Source organism: Coregonus lavaretus, assembly GCF_964263955.1.
Source record: "Coregonus lavaretus genome assembly, chromosome: 11".
Classification (NCBI taxonomy): Eukaryota; Metazoa; Chordata; class Actinopteri; order Salmoniformes; family Salmonidae; genus Coregonus; species Coregonus lavaretus.
Genome location: NC_139998.1, coordinates 45,328,362 through 45,347,039, shown reverse-complemented (window position 1 = coordinate 45,347,039; position 18,678 = coordinate 45,328,362). Strand labels below are relative to the sequence as shown.

The 18,678-nt window shown below is 41.6% G+C and overlaps 1 protein-coding gene across 1 annotated transcript; it reads left to right on the top strand.

The window, feature by feature from the left end:
* Positions 1 to 18,186, top strand: slc5a5 (solute carrier family 5 member 5; the record flags this gene model as incomplete). Its single annotated transcript, XM_084172072.1, has 15 exons — positions 1 to 12; positions 6,097 to 6,522; positions 6,746 to 6,811; positions 9,002 to 9,053; positions 10,622 to 10,689; positions 10,797 to 10,951; positions 11,070 to 11,210; positions 12,361 to 12,490; positions 12,848 to 12,936; positions 13,033 to 13,145; positions 13,313 to 13,383; positions 13,533 to 13,619; positions 13,919 to 14,121; positions 14,353 to 14,456; positions 17,984 to 18,186. 15 exons carry the CDS (start codon positions 1 to 3, stop codon positions 18,184 to 18,186), a joined length of 1,920 nt encoding a protein of 639 aa, XP_084028198.1.
* Between the last annotated feature and the right edge of the window lie 492 nt (positions 18,187 to 18,678).

Genomic DNA, 18,678 nt, shown 5'->3' with positions numbered 1-18,678 from the left:
ATGGTTTTAGAGGTGGGGGGGGGGGTCCTCCCCCAGACATTTTTTTGCCACCTAAAGCCAATTTCCTGCATTTCCAGACAATTTCACATGATCCATGGCCCTTCTATCCAGTTATTTTTAGAACAGCAAAAAGGGCCACAGTCATCAAGCTAGCTAAGTATTAAACATGTTTAGGGGATTGATAAAAGACCGAACTAGAGCAAAGGTAATTCAATAATCAATATTGTGTTGCACTTTGAACCAAATAGCCTAACAAATGGAACAACTCTTAAAGAAGCAAAGTACAATGACTTTTGATGGTCTTTATGAAGACTTCCTCTATATCAAACGTATTTAGTCAGACAATTGTTAAAGTTTTCATGAATATATAGTTATACTCTTCACCTTTTCTGACTCTGTTTTGTCATTTACCCAGAAAGTAGTCCATGGGGTCAGGAGAGACAGTCATCTATGGTTCAAATTTGTTTCAAAAGCCACTACCAACTTAAGCTAACTTTAGGCAACAATAACCCAAAAACAATGGGAGTGATGGGGACAAGCTCACCATGTAATTGTTTTTGGGCCAAATCACCTCTAAGTAACTTCGAACCAAGTTTTTGAGTTGATTTGGTCATGCAATTTTAAACATGGTGAGCTTGCCCCTCTCCATAGTTTTTTTTGTTAAGTTAGCTCAAGTTAGCAGTGGCTCTTGAAACAAAACAAAACTGTGGATGACAGTCTCTCCTGGCCCCATATACTTCTTTCAGGGTACATGGACAAATTGAAACACCTTAGCCCCGGAACATTTAGTTTCATACCCTCATCATATAATGAAATGATGTGCCAGAACAGGAGCTACACAGACCTTTATCTGAAGGAGGAGTCCTTCACTGATTCACGTTATTTAGGCTGTATTTTGTGATGACATTGGCCTATCAGGTTTGACAAGCAACTTTTATTAGGGCTCTGATTTGCTAACCACTTTTTAGGGATGGTGAGTGCCAGAGGCAGATGTGGCAGACCTTTACAATGCTGAAGTACATTGCATTACTCTGAATACTAAGCATTTTCTGTATTATATTACTGCCCTATTAACACATATTTGTTTGAAGATAGTGATAACATGGACCATCAAGCTATTTCATTCTCTATTTTAGGACACTTGGGATCCAAAAATGGAAGGCACATATACAGTGAGCTCCAAAAGTATTGGGACAGTGACACATTTTTTGTTGTTTTGTCTCTGTACTCCAGCACTTTGGATTTTAAATGATAAAATGACTATGAGGCTCAAGTGCAGATTGTCAGCTTTAATTTGAGGTTATTGTCATCCATTCTGGGTTAACCGTTTAGAAATTACAACACTTTTTGTACATAGTTCCCCCATTTTTAGGGGACCAAATGTATTGGGACAAATTCACTTATGTGTATTGAAGTAGTCAAAAGTGTAGTATTTGGTCCCACATCCCTAGCACGCAATGATTACATCAAGCTTGTGACTCTACAAACGTATTGGTTGCATTTGCCGTTTGGTTGTGTTTCAGATTATTTTGTGCCCAATAGAAATGAATGGTAAATAATGTATTGTGTCATTTTGGAGTCATTTTTATTGTAAATGAGAATATAATATGTTTCTAAACACTTCTACATTAATGTGGATGCTACCATGATTATGGATAGTCCTGAATGAATGGTGAATAATGATGAGTAAGAAACAGGGCATAAAATTCACACCCGCCACCTGCCAAATGCGGGTAGATTTAGGTATTGGCGAGTAAGAATGTCTATTTTACCAGCCACGTTGCAAATAAAAATGGTCAAAAGTCAAGTATGAGCACGTGCAAGTTATTGTAGAAAAATGCTACAGCTGCAGTTTTCAAAGTATTTCAGCTGTTTTGTTTCATAGGTGCTAATCGCACAAAGAAATACTAATTCTACATCCCACCTCAGGCAGCAACACTACCTGGCAGGAGAGCTGTGCGCTCTGAGTGAAGTGCTGATAGATTATTTTTGGAGGCGCTGTGCATAACAGCTGGTCTAATTTACTCAAATCTACAAAGTGAGACTTTGTCCTCGTGTTTCTTGGATATTTACATCATTTTGATCACAAGCTCGGTTGTTTTTCAACGTTAGTTTGAGTCTGCTGCTTCAACTGATAGCGAAGAGAAGCCCTAGTTAGAGCCTACATCTCAGGCCCCGTTACCACAGTAACCTCCCGCACTTGAACATTTTGTCTCATCTGATATTTTTGTTAAAAGACTCAGGTCACACAAAAGATAAAATGAAATTGAGCAATATACAGTGAGGGAAAAAAGTATTTGATCCCCTGCTGATTTTGTACGTTTGCCCACTGACAAAGAAATGATCAGTCTATAATTTTAATGGTAGGTTTATTTGAACAGTGAGAGACAGAATAACAACAAAAAAATCCAGAAAAACGCATGTCAAAAATGTTATAAATTGATTTGCATTTTAATGAGGGAAATAAGTATTTGACCCCCTCTCAATCAGACAGATTTCTGGCTTCCAGGTGTCTTTTATACAGGTAACGAGCTGAGATTAGGAGCACACTCTTAAAGGGAGTGCTCCTAACCTCAGCTTGTTACCTGTATAAAAGACACCTGTCCACAGAAGCAATCAATCAATCAGATTCCAAACTCTCCACCATGGCCAAGACCAAAGAGCTCTCCAAGGATGTCAGGGACAAGATTGTAGACCTACACAAGGCTGGAATGGGCTACAAGACCATCGCCAAGCAGCTTGGTGAGAAGGTGACAACAGTTGGTGCAATTATTCGCAAATGGAAGAAACACAAAATAACTGTCAATCTCCCTCGGCCTGGGGCTCCATGCAAGATCTCACCTCGTGGAGTTGCAATGATCATGAGAGGCGCAGTATCGCAGTGCTAACTGTGCCACTAGAGATCCTGGTTTGAATCCAGGCTTTGTCGCAGCCGGCCGCGACCAGGAGACTCATGGGCGGCGCACAATTGGCCCAGCGTCGTCCAGGGTAGGGGAGGGAATGGCCGGCAGGGAGGTAGCTCAGTTGAAAGAGCATGGCGTTTGCAATGCCAGGGTTGTGGGTTCGATTCCCACGGGGGGCCAGTATAAAAAATTAATAAAACATGTATTCACTAACTGTAAGTCGCTCTGGATAAGAGCGTCTGCTAAATGACTAAAATGTAATGTAAATGTAAACGATGAGGAATCAGCCCAGAACTACACGGGAGGATCTTGTCAATGATCTCAAGGCAGCTGGGACCATAGTCACCAAGAAAACAATTGGTAACACACTACGCCGTGAAGGACTGAAATCCTGCAGCGCCCGCAAGGTCCCCCTGCTCAAGAAAGCACATATACATGCCCATCTGAAGTTTGCCAATGAACATCTGAATGATTCAGAGGAGAACTGGGTGAAAGTGTTGTGGTCAGATGAGACCAAAATGGAGCTCTTTGGCATCAACTCAACTCGCTGTGTTTGGAGGAGGAGGAATGCTGCCTATGACCCCAAGAACACCATCCCCACCGTCAAACATGGAGGTGGAAACATTTTGCTTTGGGGGTGTTTTTCTGCTAAGGGGACAGGACAACTTCACCGCATCAAAGGGACGATGGACGGGGCCATGTACCGTCAAATCTTGGTAGAGAACCTCCTTCCCTCAGCCAGGGCATTGAAAATGGGTGGTGGATGGGTATTCCAGCATGACAATGACCCAAAACACACGGCCAAGGCAACAAAGGAGTGACTCAAGAAGAAGCACATTAAGGTTCTGGAGTGGCCTAGCCAGTCTCCAGACCTTAATCCCATAGAACATCTGAGGAGGGAGCTGAAGGTTCGAGTTGCCAAACGTCAGCCTCGAAACCTTAATGACTTGGAGAAGATCTGCAAAGAGGAGTGGGACAAAATCCCTCCTGAGATGTGTGCAAACCTGGTGGCCAACTACAAGAAAGGTCTGACCTCTGTGATTGCCAACAAGGGTTTTGCCACCAAGTACTAAGTCATGTTTTGCAGAGGGGTCAAATACTTATTTCCCTCATTAAAATGCAAATCAATTTATAACATTTTTGACATGCGTTTTTCTGGATTTTTTTGTTGTTATTCTGTCTCTCGCTGTTCAAATAAACCTACTATTAAAATTATAGACTGAACATTTCTTTGTCAGTGGGCAAACGTACAAAATCAGCAGGGGATCAAATACTTTTTCCCCTCACTGTACCACATTACTTATTACAAATTCATTTATTGTTTTAGACACATTATAAAGCATGGTCATCTGTTTAGTTATTTTCATGTAATTATGTCAAATATATTTTGACTGGTAAAAAATCTGTGTGGCTGGTCGACGTTTTTTTCATCTACCTGCCACAGTGGCTGGTGGACCAAAATGTAAATTTTAGGCCCAGGTGAGAAAGTTACAGACGCACAAATATCATACCCCCAAGACATGCTAACCTCTCACCATTACAATAACAGGGGAGCTTAGCATTTTTGGGGGGGTATGATATTTGTGCATCTAACTTTCAGACATCATTATTCACGAATCATTCAGGATTATCTCCTGTAGCTCAGTTGGTAGAGCATGGCGCTTGCAATGCCAGGGTTGTGGGTTTGATTCCCATGGGGGGCCAGTATGAAAAATGTATGCACTCACTAACTGTTAGTCGCTCTGGATAAGAGCGTCTGCTACATGACTAAAATGTAAAAAATGTAATCTGTAATCATGTTAGCATCCACATTAATGTAGTAGTGTTTAGAAACTTATTCTATTCTTATTTACAATAAATGTGACTCCAAAAAGACACAATACATTATTTATCATTCATTTTTATTGGACACAAAATAATTTGAAACGCAACCAAAACAAACAGTAAATGCATCCAACAAGTTTGGGGGGGGGGTATTGTCGGGGAAGTTGTGCCCTTGTTTATTATACAGTATAAAATGTTGTCCTGCAAACACTTGAAGAACACAAAGCTAGTGCCTTCAGAAAGTATTCATACCCCTTGATTTATTCCACATTTTGTTGTTACAGCCTGAATAAAAAATGGATTAAATATTTATATTTCTCACCCATCTACATACAATACCCCATAATGACAAAGTGAAGACATGTTTTTAGGAATTATTGCTAATTATTGAAAATGAAATGCAGAAATATCTAATTTACATAAGTATTCACACCCCTGAGTCAATACATGTTAGAATCACCTTTGGCAGCGATTATAGCTGTGAGTCTTTTTGATACACCATTCAAAGTGTAATTAATAACTTCACCATGCTCAAAGGGTTGCTTTTTTTTTTTTTTTTACCCATCCACCAACAGGTGCCCTTCTTTGCGATGCATTGGAAAACCTCTCTGGTCTTTGTGTTGAATCTGTGTTTGAAATTCACTGCTCAACTGAGGGACCTTACAGATAATTGTATGTGTGGGGTATGTTAAACACTATTATTGCACACAGAGTGAGTCCATGCAACTTATTATGTGACTTGTTTGCTAATTTTTACTCCAGAATTTATTTAGGCTTGCCTAAACAAAGGGATTGAATACTTATTGACTCAAGACATTTGTGAACATTTCTAAAAACAATATGGGGTATTGTGTGTAGGCCAGTTACACATCTAAATTTAATCCATTTTAAATTCTGGCTGTAACACAACAACATTTGGAAAAAGTCAAGGGTTGTAAATACTTTCTGAAGGCACTATATATGGGCTCCTGAGTGGCGCAGCGGTCTAAGGCACTGCATCTCAGTGCTTAAGGCGTCACTACAGACTCCCTGGTTCGATTCCATGCTGTATCACAACCGGCCGTGATTGGGAGTCCCATAGGGCAGCGCACAATTGGCCCAGTGTCGTCCGGGTTTGGCCGGTGTAGGCCATCATTGTAAATAAGAATTTGTTCTTAACTGACTTGCCTAGTTAAATAAATAAAAAAAATGACTGGGACTAATTTTATCTGTAAATGAAAGTTTTTATGTCATTCATTTTTCTTTCTCCTAGCAACCATTTATCAGATGCTCCAATTGCAGTTGAAACGTCAAAACAGCAGTTTAAAGGTGCTATATCATATCCTCTACGTCGTAATTTATACTCATATTATGCATACATCCTATTCAGTACCAAGAAACACCTGGAGCATCTGATTCTACCGTCCAACACGATAAGGAGGACAAAGCAATGGACGGAGAACATATCACCGAACAACCACGACCAGGCTTTGTCCTGGCAGACTACGTAGTCTTTTCTGCCATGCTGCTAGTTTCCATGGGAATAGGGCTGTTCCAGGCCCTGAAGAAGAAACCGGGTGATGCCAAGGTGGATGACTTCTTCACCGGTGGCCGTAGTATGCCAGCCATACCTGTGGGAATGTCACTGTGTGCCAGTTTCATGTCAGCTGTCCAGGTCCTGGGAGTGCCAGCCGAGGCCTCCCTCTATGGTTTTAAGTTCCTCTACATGTGCCTCGGGCAAACCATCAACTCCTGTCTGACTGCATACCTGTTCCTGCCAGTGTTCTACCGCCTTGGTATCACCAGCACCAATCAGGTTTTGTTACCCTTTACATTGACAGAATCCGTAGAGATGCCATGCACATACAATACATAGCTACTAAACCTATGCAAGTAAGAAATAGGGAAATAGCAACTGTTGAACTTTAAATGTTTGTGTGTGTGTGTGTGTGTGTGTGTGTGGGGGGGGGGGATAGGGGAAACAGTATGTGTGGAAGGATGGTGTTTTGTTACAATTACTCTTTGCTTTGCTGTCACAGTACCTCAAGATGAGATTTGGCAGAGGGATGCAGCTGCTTGGAAGTGCCCAGTTTATAGTCTCAACAGTAAGTAAGGCAAACAGATAGAGCATACGCAAAGTCATCCTCATATGACTTATTCATAATGTTGAGGACAGAATGTGTGTATATAGACGTATAACATATATACACTACCAGTCAAAAGTTTGGACACACCTACTCATTCAAGGGTTTTTCTTAATTTTTTATATTTTTTACATTGTAGAATAATAGTGAAGACATCAAAACTATGAAATAACACATGGAATCATGTAGTAACCCAAAAAGTGTTAAACAAATCAAAATATATTTTATATTTGACATTCTTCAAATGGCCACCCTTTGCTTTGATGACAGCTTTGCACACTTGGCATTCTCTCAACCAGCTTCATGAGTTAGTCACCTGGAATGCATTTCAATTAACAACTGTGCCTTCTTAAAAGTTAATTTGTGGAATTTCTTTCCTTCTTAATGCGTTTGAGACAATCAGTTGTGTTGTGACAAGGTAGGGGGGGTATACAGATGATAGCGCTATTTGGTAAAATACCAAGTCCATATTATGTCAAGAACAGTTCAAATAAGCAAAGAGAAACGACAGTCCATCATTACTTTAAACATGAAGGTCAGTCAATCCGGAAAATAGGTGTAGGTTAACAGATGATCTCTGTATGTGTAGTTCCCACCGTAAAGCATGGAGGAGGAGGTGTTACGGTGTGGGGTGCTTTGCTGGTGACACTGTCTGTGATTTATTTAGAATTCAAGGCACACTTAACCAGCATGGCTACCACAGCATTCTGCAGCGATACGCCAGTCCCACTAAGCCCAAACCAGATGGGATATCATTTGTTTTTCAACAGGACAATGACCCAACACACCTCCAGGTTGTGTAAGGGCTATTTTACCAAGAGGAGAGATGGAGTGCTGCATCAGATGACCTGGCCTCCACAATCCCCCGACCTCAACCCAATTGAGATGGTTTGGGATGAGTCGGACGGCAGAGTGAAGGAAAAGCAGCCAACAAGTGCTCAGCATATGAGGGAACTCCTTCAAGAATGGGAACTAAAGAAAAATAAAGAAAAACCCTTGAAAAACAATCCTGGTTAAGTGTGTCTTGAATTCTAAATAAATCACAGACAGTGTCACCAGCAAAGCACCATAACACATTTACATTTTAGTCATTTAGCAGACGCTCTTATCCAGAGCGACTTACAGTTAGTGAGTGTATACATTTTCATATTGCCCCCCCGTGGGAAACAAACCCACAACCCTGGCATTGCAAGCGCCATGCTCTACCAACTGAGCTACAGGGGACACCTCTCCTCCATGCTTTATGGTGGGAACTACACATGCGGAGATCATCCGTTCACCCATACCGCGTCTCACAAAGACACAGCGGTTTGAACCAAATATCTTCAATTTGGACTCCAGACCAAAGGACACATTTCCACCGGTCTAATGTCCATTGCTCATGATTCTTGGCCCAAGCAGGTCTCCTCTTCTTATTGGTGTCCTTTAGTAGTGGTTTCTTTGTAGCAATTCGACCATGAAGGCCTGATTCACGCATTCTCCTCTGAACAGTTGATGTTGAGATGTGTCTGTGACTTGAACTCCATTCCTGTGGCGGTCCTCATGAGAGCCAGTTTCATCATAGTGCTTGATGGTTTTTGCGACTGCACTTGAAGAAACTTTCAAAGTTCTTGAAATGTTCCGTATTGACCTTCATGTCTTAAAGTAATGATGGACTGTCGTTTCTCTTTGCCTATTTGAGCTGTTCTTGCCATAATATGGACTTGGTCTTTTACCAAATAAGGCTATCTTCTGTATACCCCCCCTTGTCACAACACAACTGATTGGCTCAAACGCATTAAGAAGGAAAGAAATTCCACAAATAAACGTTTAAGAAGGCACAGCTGTTAATTTAAATGCATTCCAGGTGACTACCTCATGAAGCTGGTTGAGAGAATGCCAAGAGTGTGCAAAGCTGTCATCAAGGCAAAGGGTGGCTATTTGAAGAATCTCAAATCTTTTGATTTAACACTTTTTGGGTTACTACATGATTCCATATGTGTTATTTCATTGTTTTGATGTCTTCACTATTATTCTACAATGTAAACATTTTTAAAAATAAAGAAAGACCCTTGGTTAGGAGTAGGTGTGTCCAAACTTTTGACTGGTAGTGTATATATAAAACATCAGTTGGCCATTGATTTATGCTTTATACTTTATAATTTTCTTCAGCTGCTCTACACAGGAATAGTGATCTATGCGCCATCCTCAATCCTGAGCCAAGGTATGACCTCTGGAGAAGCACAATAATGTGTTTGCAACCTCCTGTATGTAATGCATTATAAATGCATGTACAGTGGCTTGCGAACGTATTCACCCCCCTTGGCATTTTTCCTATTTTGTTGCCTTACAACCTGGAATTAAAATGGATTTTTGGGGGGGTTTGTATCATTTGATTTACATTACATGCCTACCACTTTGAAGATGCAAAATATTTTTTATTGTGAAACAAACAAGAAATAACACAAAAAAACAGAACTTGAGCGTGCATAACTAGGCCATTCCAAGACATTTAAATGTTTTGAGTGTTGCTTTAACAGTATGCTTAGGGTCATTGTCCTGCTGGAAGGTGAACCTCCGTTCCAGCCTCAAATATCTGGAAGACTGAAACAGGTTTCCCTCAAGAATTTCCCTGTATTTAGCGCCATCCATCATTCCTTCAATTCTGACCAGTTTCCCAGTCCCTGCCGATGGAAAACATCCCCACAACATGATGCTGCCACCACCATGCTTTACTGTGGGGATGGTGTTCTCGGGGTGATGAGAGGTGTTGGGTTTGCGCCAGACATTGCGTTTTCCTTGAAGGCCAAAAAGCTAGTCTCATCTGACCAGAGTACCTTCTTCCATATGTTTGGGGAGTCTCCCACATGCCTTTTGGCGAACACCAAACGTGTTTGCTTATTTTTTTCTTTAAGCAATGGCTTTTTTCTGGCCACTCTTCCGTTAAGCCCAGCTCTGTGGAGTGTACGGCTTAAAGTGGTCCTATGGACCGATAATACAATCTCCGCTGTGGATCTTTGCAGCTCCTTCAGGGTTATCTTTGGCCTCTTTGTTGCCTCTCTGATTAATGCCCTCCTTGCCTGGTCCATGAGTTTTGGTGGGTGGCCCTCTCTTGGCAGGTTTGTTGTGGTGCCATATTCTTTCCATTTTTTAATAATGGATTTAATGGTGCTCCGTGGGATGTTCAGAGTTTCTGATATTTTTTTATAACCCAACCCTGATCTGTACTTCTCCACAACTTTGTCTCTGACCTGTTTGGAGAGCTCCTTGGTCTTCATGGTGCCGCTTGTTTGGTGGTGCCACTTGCTTAGTGGTGTTGCAGACTCTGGGGCCTTTCAGAACAGATGTGTGTATATATACTGAGATCATGTGACAGATCATGTGTCACTTAGATTGCACACAGGTGGACTTTATTTAACTAATTATGTGACTTCTGAAGGTAATTAGTTGCACCAGATCTTATTTAGGGGCTTCATAGCAAAGGGGGTGAATACATATGCACGCACCACTTTTCCGTTATTTTTTTCATTTCACTTCACCAATTTGGACTATTTTGTGTATGTCCATTACATGAAATCAAAATCCATTTAAATTACAGGTTGTAATGCAACAAAATAGGAAAAACGCCAAGGGGGATGAATACTTTTGCAAGGCACTGTATGCCTATAGAGACCATGAGCTGTTGTGAAGGCGTAGTAAGCGTTATAATGCTCTATCCCACCTGTGTGTGATACATTAGCAATGTGTTATGTACAATTGTTATTAATAAATGTTTTAATTATTGTATTCCAGCCACTGGGCTCAATATGTGGGCGTCCCTCTTCTCAACTGGGTTCATTTGTACTCTTTACACCACATTGGTAAGACTTAGAGAACGCCTTCTCCATACTTCACATCAAATGGACTGTATTAGAGCAGGCTGCTACTCTGAGCCTGTCTGTCTGTCTGTCTGTCCTCCGCACCACAGGGGGGCATGAAAGCAGTCATCTGGACAGACGTGTTCCAGATCCTGGTCATGCTCTCTGGCTTCATCGCCATCTTCATCCAGGGCACTGTTTTGGTTGGTGGGCCAGCAATGGTTTTGGAGATTGCCAACAATGGATCACGCATGAACTTTAATGAGTAAAAAAACTGCCTTTTATTCAACTAACAATATGCCTTTCAGCTATCCATTGCATAATGGCTAAAATAAAATCACACTTACCATTACTACACCATCAATACCTTCTCTTTTGATCAGTTTTGACTTCGACCCAAGGAGGCGATACACATTCTGGAGCTTTACTGTTGGCGGTACGCTGGTGTGGCTGTCCATGTATGGTGTAAACCAGGCACAGGTGCAACGCTACATCTCCTGCAGAACAGAGCGACAGGCCCAGTGGTGAGTGCAGATGTCCGCTTTCAGCAAAGCCTATGGTGGATCACAGTTTCTTATTTTCACATAAGATAATGCAAGATCATGTAAGATCAAGATCATAAGATCATGTGCAAATTCACGTTTTGTGAAATATATTAATTTTTAGCGCTGCCAATGAATAAAAGCAGATTCTAGATTCTTTAGACCTTCCTATATAAAAAAGGGAGGAATATAACTGTGACCAACTGGACTAGTAGTATAAAATAAACTGGTAGTATGCAACCTCTTGGTTTATACAGAAGCAAAGGGAAGTTCTGAAATACTAAGGAACCCTGACGCATACAGGCTATCAAATGAACGTTAAGAGAAGCACAGTGCACGTTCAATAGTTTGTTATATAGTAAGTAAAATGAGCAATGGTGTTTTATCATTTACAAATAAGAGACACAAATCACAATAGCTTCACACATGAAAGGCTGATTACTGATAGAAAGGTTCAGAGTAATTAGACTAGAAGGATGTAACGATTCCCAAATCACTCCAGAATGACTCCCTTTACCCTATAAGATGCACAGCACTTCTGTAAGGAACATTTTCAGTATTTGTTTAGACCAGGGCTATCCAACCCTGTTCCTGGAGAGCTACTCTCCTGTAGGTTTTCAATCCAACTCCAGTTGAAACTAACATGATTCATCTTATCAACCAGCTGATTGTTAGAATCAGGTGCGCTAGATTACGGTTGGAGATAGAACCTACAGGACAGTAGCTCTCCAGGAAAAGGGTTGGAGATAGAACCTACAGGACAGTAGCTCTCCAGGAAAAGGGTTGGCGAGCCCTGGTTTAGACCATCCCTTTTGACAACTCACTCAAATGATGGCAGTCCAGCAGAGTCCCTGTCCCTATCCCAGATTAGTTGGACTAGAGGGAATGGTGTCCATGTCTTGCCCACAAGACCAGGGCCCTTATTCATAAAGTGCGATCCTCAGATAACGAGTGCTGATCTAGGATCAGTTTTACCTTTTAGAATATAATGAATAAGATCAGCACACAGGACGTCTACTGATAAAACACTGTCTATTGACCGATAATATAAAACAAGGATGTTTGCTGAAAAATAATGTCTCACAAGGCTGCACTGGAATAAACGTGGATGTTTGCTTATCCTTCTCTGCAGGGCGTTGTTCGTCAACCAAGTGGGCTTGTGTCTCGTTGTGGGCAGTGCAGCCACCTGTGGCATTGTCATGTTTGCCTTGTACTCTCACTGTGACCCTTTGAAATCTGGAAAGATTGCTGCTCCAGACCAGGTAATGAGTAATGACATAACTACTACAATCTACACCAGTGGTTGCCAACTTTTGTTGTAGCTTCAGACAAACATACCTGATTCAACTCATTGAGGACCTGATGATTAGTTGACAAGTTGAATCAGGTGTGCTTGTCTGGGACTACAATACAAATGTGTACTCTTGGGGGTATTCGAAGACCGGAGTGGTCCTAAAGTGAAATCTACATCCACTCATGGTACCAGGCGAGCTAAAGTGAATACACCCAATGAACTCTCACAGAATCGTAAACATTTTATTTTCTCCCTTCTTATGAAATGATTGCGCTTGTGTTAATATTTGGGCTCTCATACATTTCCCCTCTCCTCTCTTTCAAAGTATATGCCATACTTGGTGCTGGACATCTTTCAAGACCACCCTGGCTTTCCCGGTCTTTTTCTGGCTTGTGCATACAGTGGCACCCTGAGGTATCCAATCCCTGTCTGTAATATGCATCAAATCATAAATCAGCATATGACTGACACCACTGATGACATCATTGCTGGTAATTCACTGCTTTACAGTACCGCCTCCACCAGCATCAACGCCATGGCAGCTGTTACCATGGATGATCTACTGAAACCACATCTAGCCAACATGTCACAGAAGAGGTTGATTTTCATTTCCAGAGGGTTGTGTAAGCGCAATTTTAAAGTTATATTTTTATATTAGGTCAGCAACTCTTTCTATGAAGTGAAAAACACCCTAAATAGTTAGATTTTTTAAATAATTTGGTACAAAACAATGTGACCTTTATCAAGCTGGCATTGTAGCGTCTAATGTGTCACTGTGTTTTGGTTTTAGCTTTCATGTATGGGTCTGGATGTATCACAGTGGCTGCTCTCTCATCCTTCTTGGACTGGGGAGTTCTTCAAGTAGGTCCCTCCCTTCACCATATTACATTCCTCCTCATGTTTAAAGTCTCCGTAGGCCACAGACTATGTCCTGTATGTCCTGACATACAGCCATAAGCCTTGGGGACTGAGAATAATGAAGGAGTTGTCCTTATTCCTCTCCTCCTCAGGGGTCCTTCACAGTCATGGGAGTGGTCAGTGGCCCACTTCTTGGGGCTTTCATCCTGGGGATGTTTGTTCCAGCTAGTAACAGGCCGGTGAGTTGGACAAGATTATGTTTGCTTTGTACAATGGGAACATTTGGGAGGAGAGTGAAGATCAGCTGTTCATGTAATCAGAGTTACAGGGGTGTCCATCCATGGTTATATTTTGATGCTTAGGAGGGTGCCCTGATTTGTTATGGGGGTATTGCCCAGTACCCTTTTTCACCTTTGTAATTATAACCCTCCATAGGAAGAATATCAGTACAGCTAATGCCACAGTTTTGTTTTAGCTGATTCCAGAGAATTCCATAATGACTTCTGAGTGTGGATCGCCTTTTTACTTTTGTCTTCAGGGCGTGTTTAGTGGTGTGGTGGTGGGCTTCTCCATCTCCTTGTGGCTGGTCATTGGATCAACCCTCCATCCTCCCAGTCTGCAGACCATGGGAGTCCTGCCCACCTATACAGATCAGTGTCCATCAAGTAACAGCACAGTCAACAGCAGCCTGGGCATGGACACACCCTCCGTCTCCACGCCTCTTCCCCTATTTCAACATGGGTGAGGAAGAGATATGGAGAGACATACTAACAAACTGAGAGTAGTGTACCACCAGTACAAGTAGAAAAAGTGTGTTATTATCAGAAATCATATATCTAATTAAAGTGTTCATAACTCATTAACTCGTCTCTTACCTTGAATGTTGGCCCAGATTTTCCTGGTCGGGTCACATAGTCAGGAAAAGTTATTGGCCTTATGAGGTACGCTAACCAAGGAAACATTTCTCCACAGACTGACGAGTCTGCAGAACTTTTATTCCATGTCCTACCTCTACTTTGGTGCTGTGGGGACAATTTCAGTGGTGCTGGTTGGGGTAGCTGTGAGCTATGCAACAGGTAATGAAAACACTTTTATTACTGCAAAAGGACATGTCTGTTTTTTTAAATTTCTTTATCGTTTCCTTCATTTCCTCCTCAATGTTCTTATTGTTAATACCATGTCATGGCCATTCAGCTCAGGCAGACACAGTGCATTCGGAAAGTATTCAGACCCCTTGACTTTTTCCACATTTTGTTACGTTACAGCCTTATTCTAAAATTGATTACATTGTTTTTTCCCTCAATCTACACACAATACCCCATAAAAAAGTTTTTTAGAAATTTGTGCAAATCTATTACAAATAAAAAACTGAAATATCACATTTACATAAGTATTCAGACCCTTTACTCAGTACTTTGTTGAAGCACCTTTGGCAGCGATTACAGCCTATAGTCTTCTTGGGTATGACGCTACACGCTTGGCACACCTGTATTTGGGGAGTTTCTCCCATTCTTCTCTGCAGATCCTCTCAAGCTCTGTCAGATTGGATGGGGAGCGTCGCTGCACAGCTATTTTCAGGTCTCTCCAGAGATGTTTGATCGGGTTCAAGTCCGGGCTCTGGCTGGGCCACTCAAGGACATTCAGATAGTTGTCCCGAAGGCACTCCTGCATTGTTTTGGCTGTGTGCTTAGGGTCGTTGTCCTGTTGGAAGGTGAACCTTCTCCCCAGTCTGAGGTCCTGAGGGCTCTGGGGCAGGTTTTCATCAAGGATCTCTCTGTACTTTGCTCTGTTAATATTTCCCTCGATCCTGACTAGTCTCCCAGTCCCTGCCGCTGAAAAACATCCCCACAGCATGATGCTACCACCACCATACTTTACCATAGAGATGGTGCCTGGTTTCCTCCAGATGTGACACTTGACATTCAGGACGAAGAGTTCAATCTTTGTTTCATCAGACAGGAGAATCTTGTTTCTCATGGTCTGAGAGTCCTTTAGGTGCCTTTTGGCAAACTACAAGTGGGCTGTCGTGCCTTTTACTGAGGAGTGGCTTCCGTCTGGCCACTCTACCATAAAGGCCTGATTGGTGGAGTGCTGCAGAGATGGTTGTCCTTTTGGAAGGTTCTCCCATCTCCACAGAGGAACTCTGGAGCTCTACGGACAATTACTTCGACCTCATGGCTTTATATAGACAGGTGTGTGCCTTTCCAAATCATGTCCAATCAATTGAATTTACCACAGGTGGACTCCAATCAAGTTGTACAAACATCTGAAGGATGATCAATGGAAACAGGATGCACCTGAGCTCAATTTCAAGTCTCATAGCAAAGGGTCTGAATACGTATGTAAATATATTTATTTTTTATAAATTAGCAAACATTTCTAAAACCCTATTTTCGCTTTCTCGTTATGGGATATTGTGTGTACATTGATGAAGAAAAATGTAATCCATTTTAGAATAAGGCTGTAACGTAACAAAATGTGGAAAAAGGGAAGGGGTCTGAATACTTTCCGAATGCACTGTATATATATTACAGTGGTGTGAAAAAGTGTTTGCCCCCTTCCTGATTTGTTATTTGTTTGCATGTTTGTCACACTTAAATGTTTCAGATCATCAAACAAATTTAAATATTAGTCAAAGATAACACAAGTAAACACAAAATGCAGTTTTGAAATGAAGGTTGTTATTATTAAGGGTAAACTAAATCCAAACCTACATGGCCCTGTGTGAAAAGGTGTTTGCCCCCCTGTTATAACACAACTCAACTGTGGTTTATCACACCTGAGTTCAATTCCTCTAGCCACACCCAGGCCTGATTACTGCCACACCTGTTCTCAATCAAGGAATCGCTTAAATAGGACCTGCCTGACAAAGTAGACCAAAAGATCCTCAAAAGCTAGACATCATGCCGAGATCCAAAGAAATTCAGGAACAAATGAGAAAGAAAGTAATTGAGATCCATCAGTCTGGAAAAGGTTATAAAGCCATTTCTAAAGCTTTGGGACTCCAGCTGTCAAGGGGTGCTGAAGGTGGGTGTGGTGCATGAATCAAGCACAGGACGCAGAAGCTCAGTCCAAAAGACTTTAGTGCAATATTCACGTAGAAAATAAGCACAATAAGCCCGAAGGCGAAATAACGGCGCACACAGGCGTCAAACAAACGGCGCACTAACATGTGCGAAAAACCTCTCCAAAACACTGGAGGGAAGTACGTAGCTCCAACACAAAACAGAAGAGCAATCACACACAAAGACAAACACACACAACGAGAACTAAATAGGACACTAACGAGGACTAACAAGACACAGGTGTACAACATCAAGACAAAACCAAACGAACATGAAACATAGATCGGTGGCAGCTAGTACTCCGGGGACGACGACCGCCGAAGCCTGCCCGAACCAGGAGGAGGAGCAGCCTCGGCCGAAACCGTGACACCAGCGAACCACAGTGAGAGCCATTATCCACAAATGGCGAAAACATGGAACAGTGGTGAACCTTCCCAGGAGTGGCCGGCCGACCAAAATTACCCCAAGAGCACAGCGACGACTCATCCAAGAGGTCACAAAAGACCCCACAACAACATCCAAAGAGCTGCAGGCCTCACTTGCCTCACTTAAGGTCAGTGTTCATGACTCCACCATAAGAAAGAGACTGGGCAAAAATGGCCTGCATGGCAGAGTTCCAAGACGAAAACCACTGCTGAGCAAAAATAACATTAAGGCTCGTCTCATTTTTGCCAGAAAACATCTTGATGATCCCCAAGACCTTTGGGAAAATACGCTGTGGACTGACGAGACATAAGTTGAACTTTTTGGAAGGTGTGTGTCCCATTACATCTGGCGTAAAAGTAACACCGCATTTCAGAAAAAGAACATCATACCAACAGTAAAATATGGTGGTGGTAGTGTGATGGTCTGGGCCTGTTTTGCTGCTTCAGGACCTGGAAGACTTGCTGTGATAAATGGAACCATGAATTCTGCTGTCTACCAAAAAATCCTGAAGGAGAATGTCCGGCCATCTGTTCGTGACCTCAAGCTGAAGCGAACTTGGGTTCTGCAGCAGGACAATGATCCAAAACACACCAGCAAGTCCACTTCTGATGAAAATGAAGACTTTGGAGTGGCCTAGTCAAAGTCCTGACCTGAATCCTATTGAGATGCTGTGGCATGACCTTAAAAAGGCAGTTCATACTCGAAAACCCTCCAATGTGGCTGAATTACAACAATTCTGCAAAGATGAGTGGGCCAAAATTCCTCCACAGCGCTGTAAAAGACTCATTGCAAGTTATCGCAAACGCTTGATTGCAGTTGTTGCTGCTAAGGGTGGCCCAACCAGTTATTAGGTTGTAGGGGTCAATCACTTTTTCACACAGGGCCATGTGGGTTTGGATTTTGTTTTCCCTTAATAATAACAACCTTCATTTCAAAACTACATTTTGTGTTTACTTGTGTTATCTTTGACTAATATTTAAATTTGTTTGATCTGAAACATTTAAGTGTGACAAACATGCAAACAAATAAGAAATCAGGAAGGGGGCAAACACTTTTTCACACCACTGTATATATATATATATCTATATATGATATTTTCTGTTTATAAACAGGACCTACCAAGAGAAATACCATTGACCCTGGCTTAATCTGGTGGGACCTGCAAAAGAAAACCCTGGACAGTCAGATGGACAATCCACAGATAGTGCCTCTACACCACTTGCACAATGAAGATGTTGATGAAAAAGAGGCCCTGAGTGCTACGCGGAAAACAACCTTACCTCAATGTTCCCCAATAAAGTATAGAGAGCTTTGAGAGAAGAAGGGTGGACATATATACACAGTACTAGTCAAAAGTTGACACACCTACTCATTCTGGAGTTTGTCTTTATTTTTACTATTTTCTAAATTGTAGAATAATAGTGAAGACATCAAAACTATGAAATAACACATATGGAATCATGTAGTAACCATAAAAGTGTTAAACAAATCAAAATATATTTTATATTTGAGATTCTTCTAATAAAAACCCCTTGCCTTGATGACAGTGTGCAAAGCTGTCATCAAGGCAAAGGGTTTTTATTTGAAGAATCTTAGATATAAAATATATTTTGATTTGTTTAACACTTTTATGGTTACTACATGATTCCATATGTGTTATTTCATAGTTTTGATGTCTTCACTATTATTCTACAATGTAGAAATAAAGATAAATCATTGAATGAGTAGGTGTGTCCAAACTTTTGACTGGTACTGTATATTGAAAGGGACAGAAATTGTCATCCTCAGGCACAGCAGTTTAATTGAG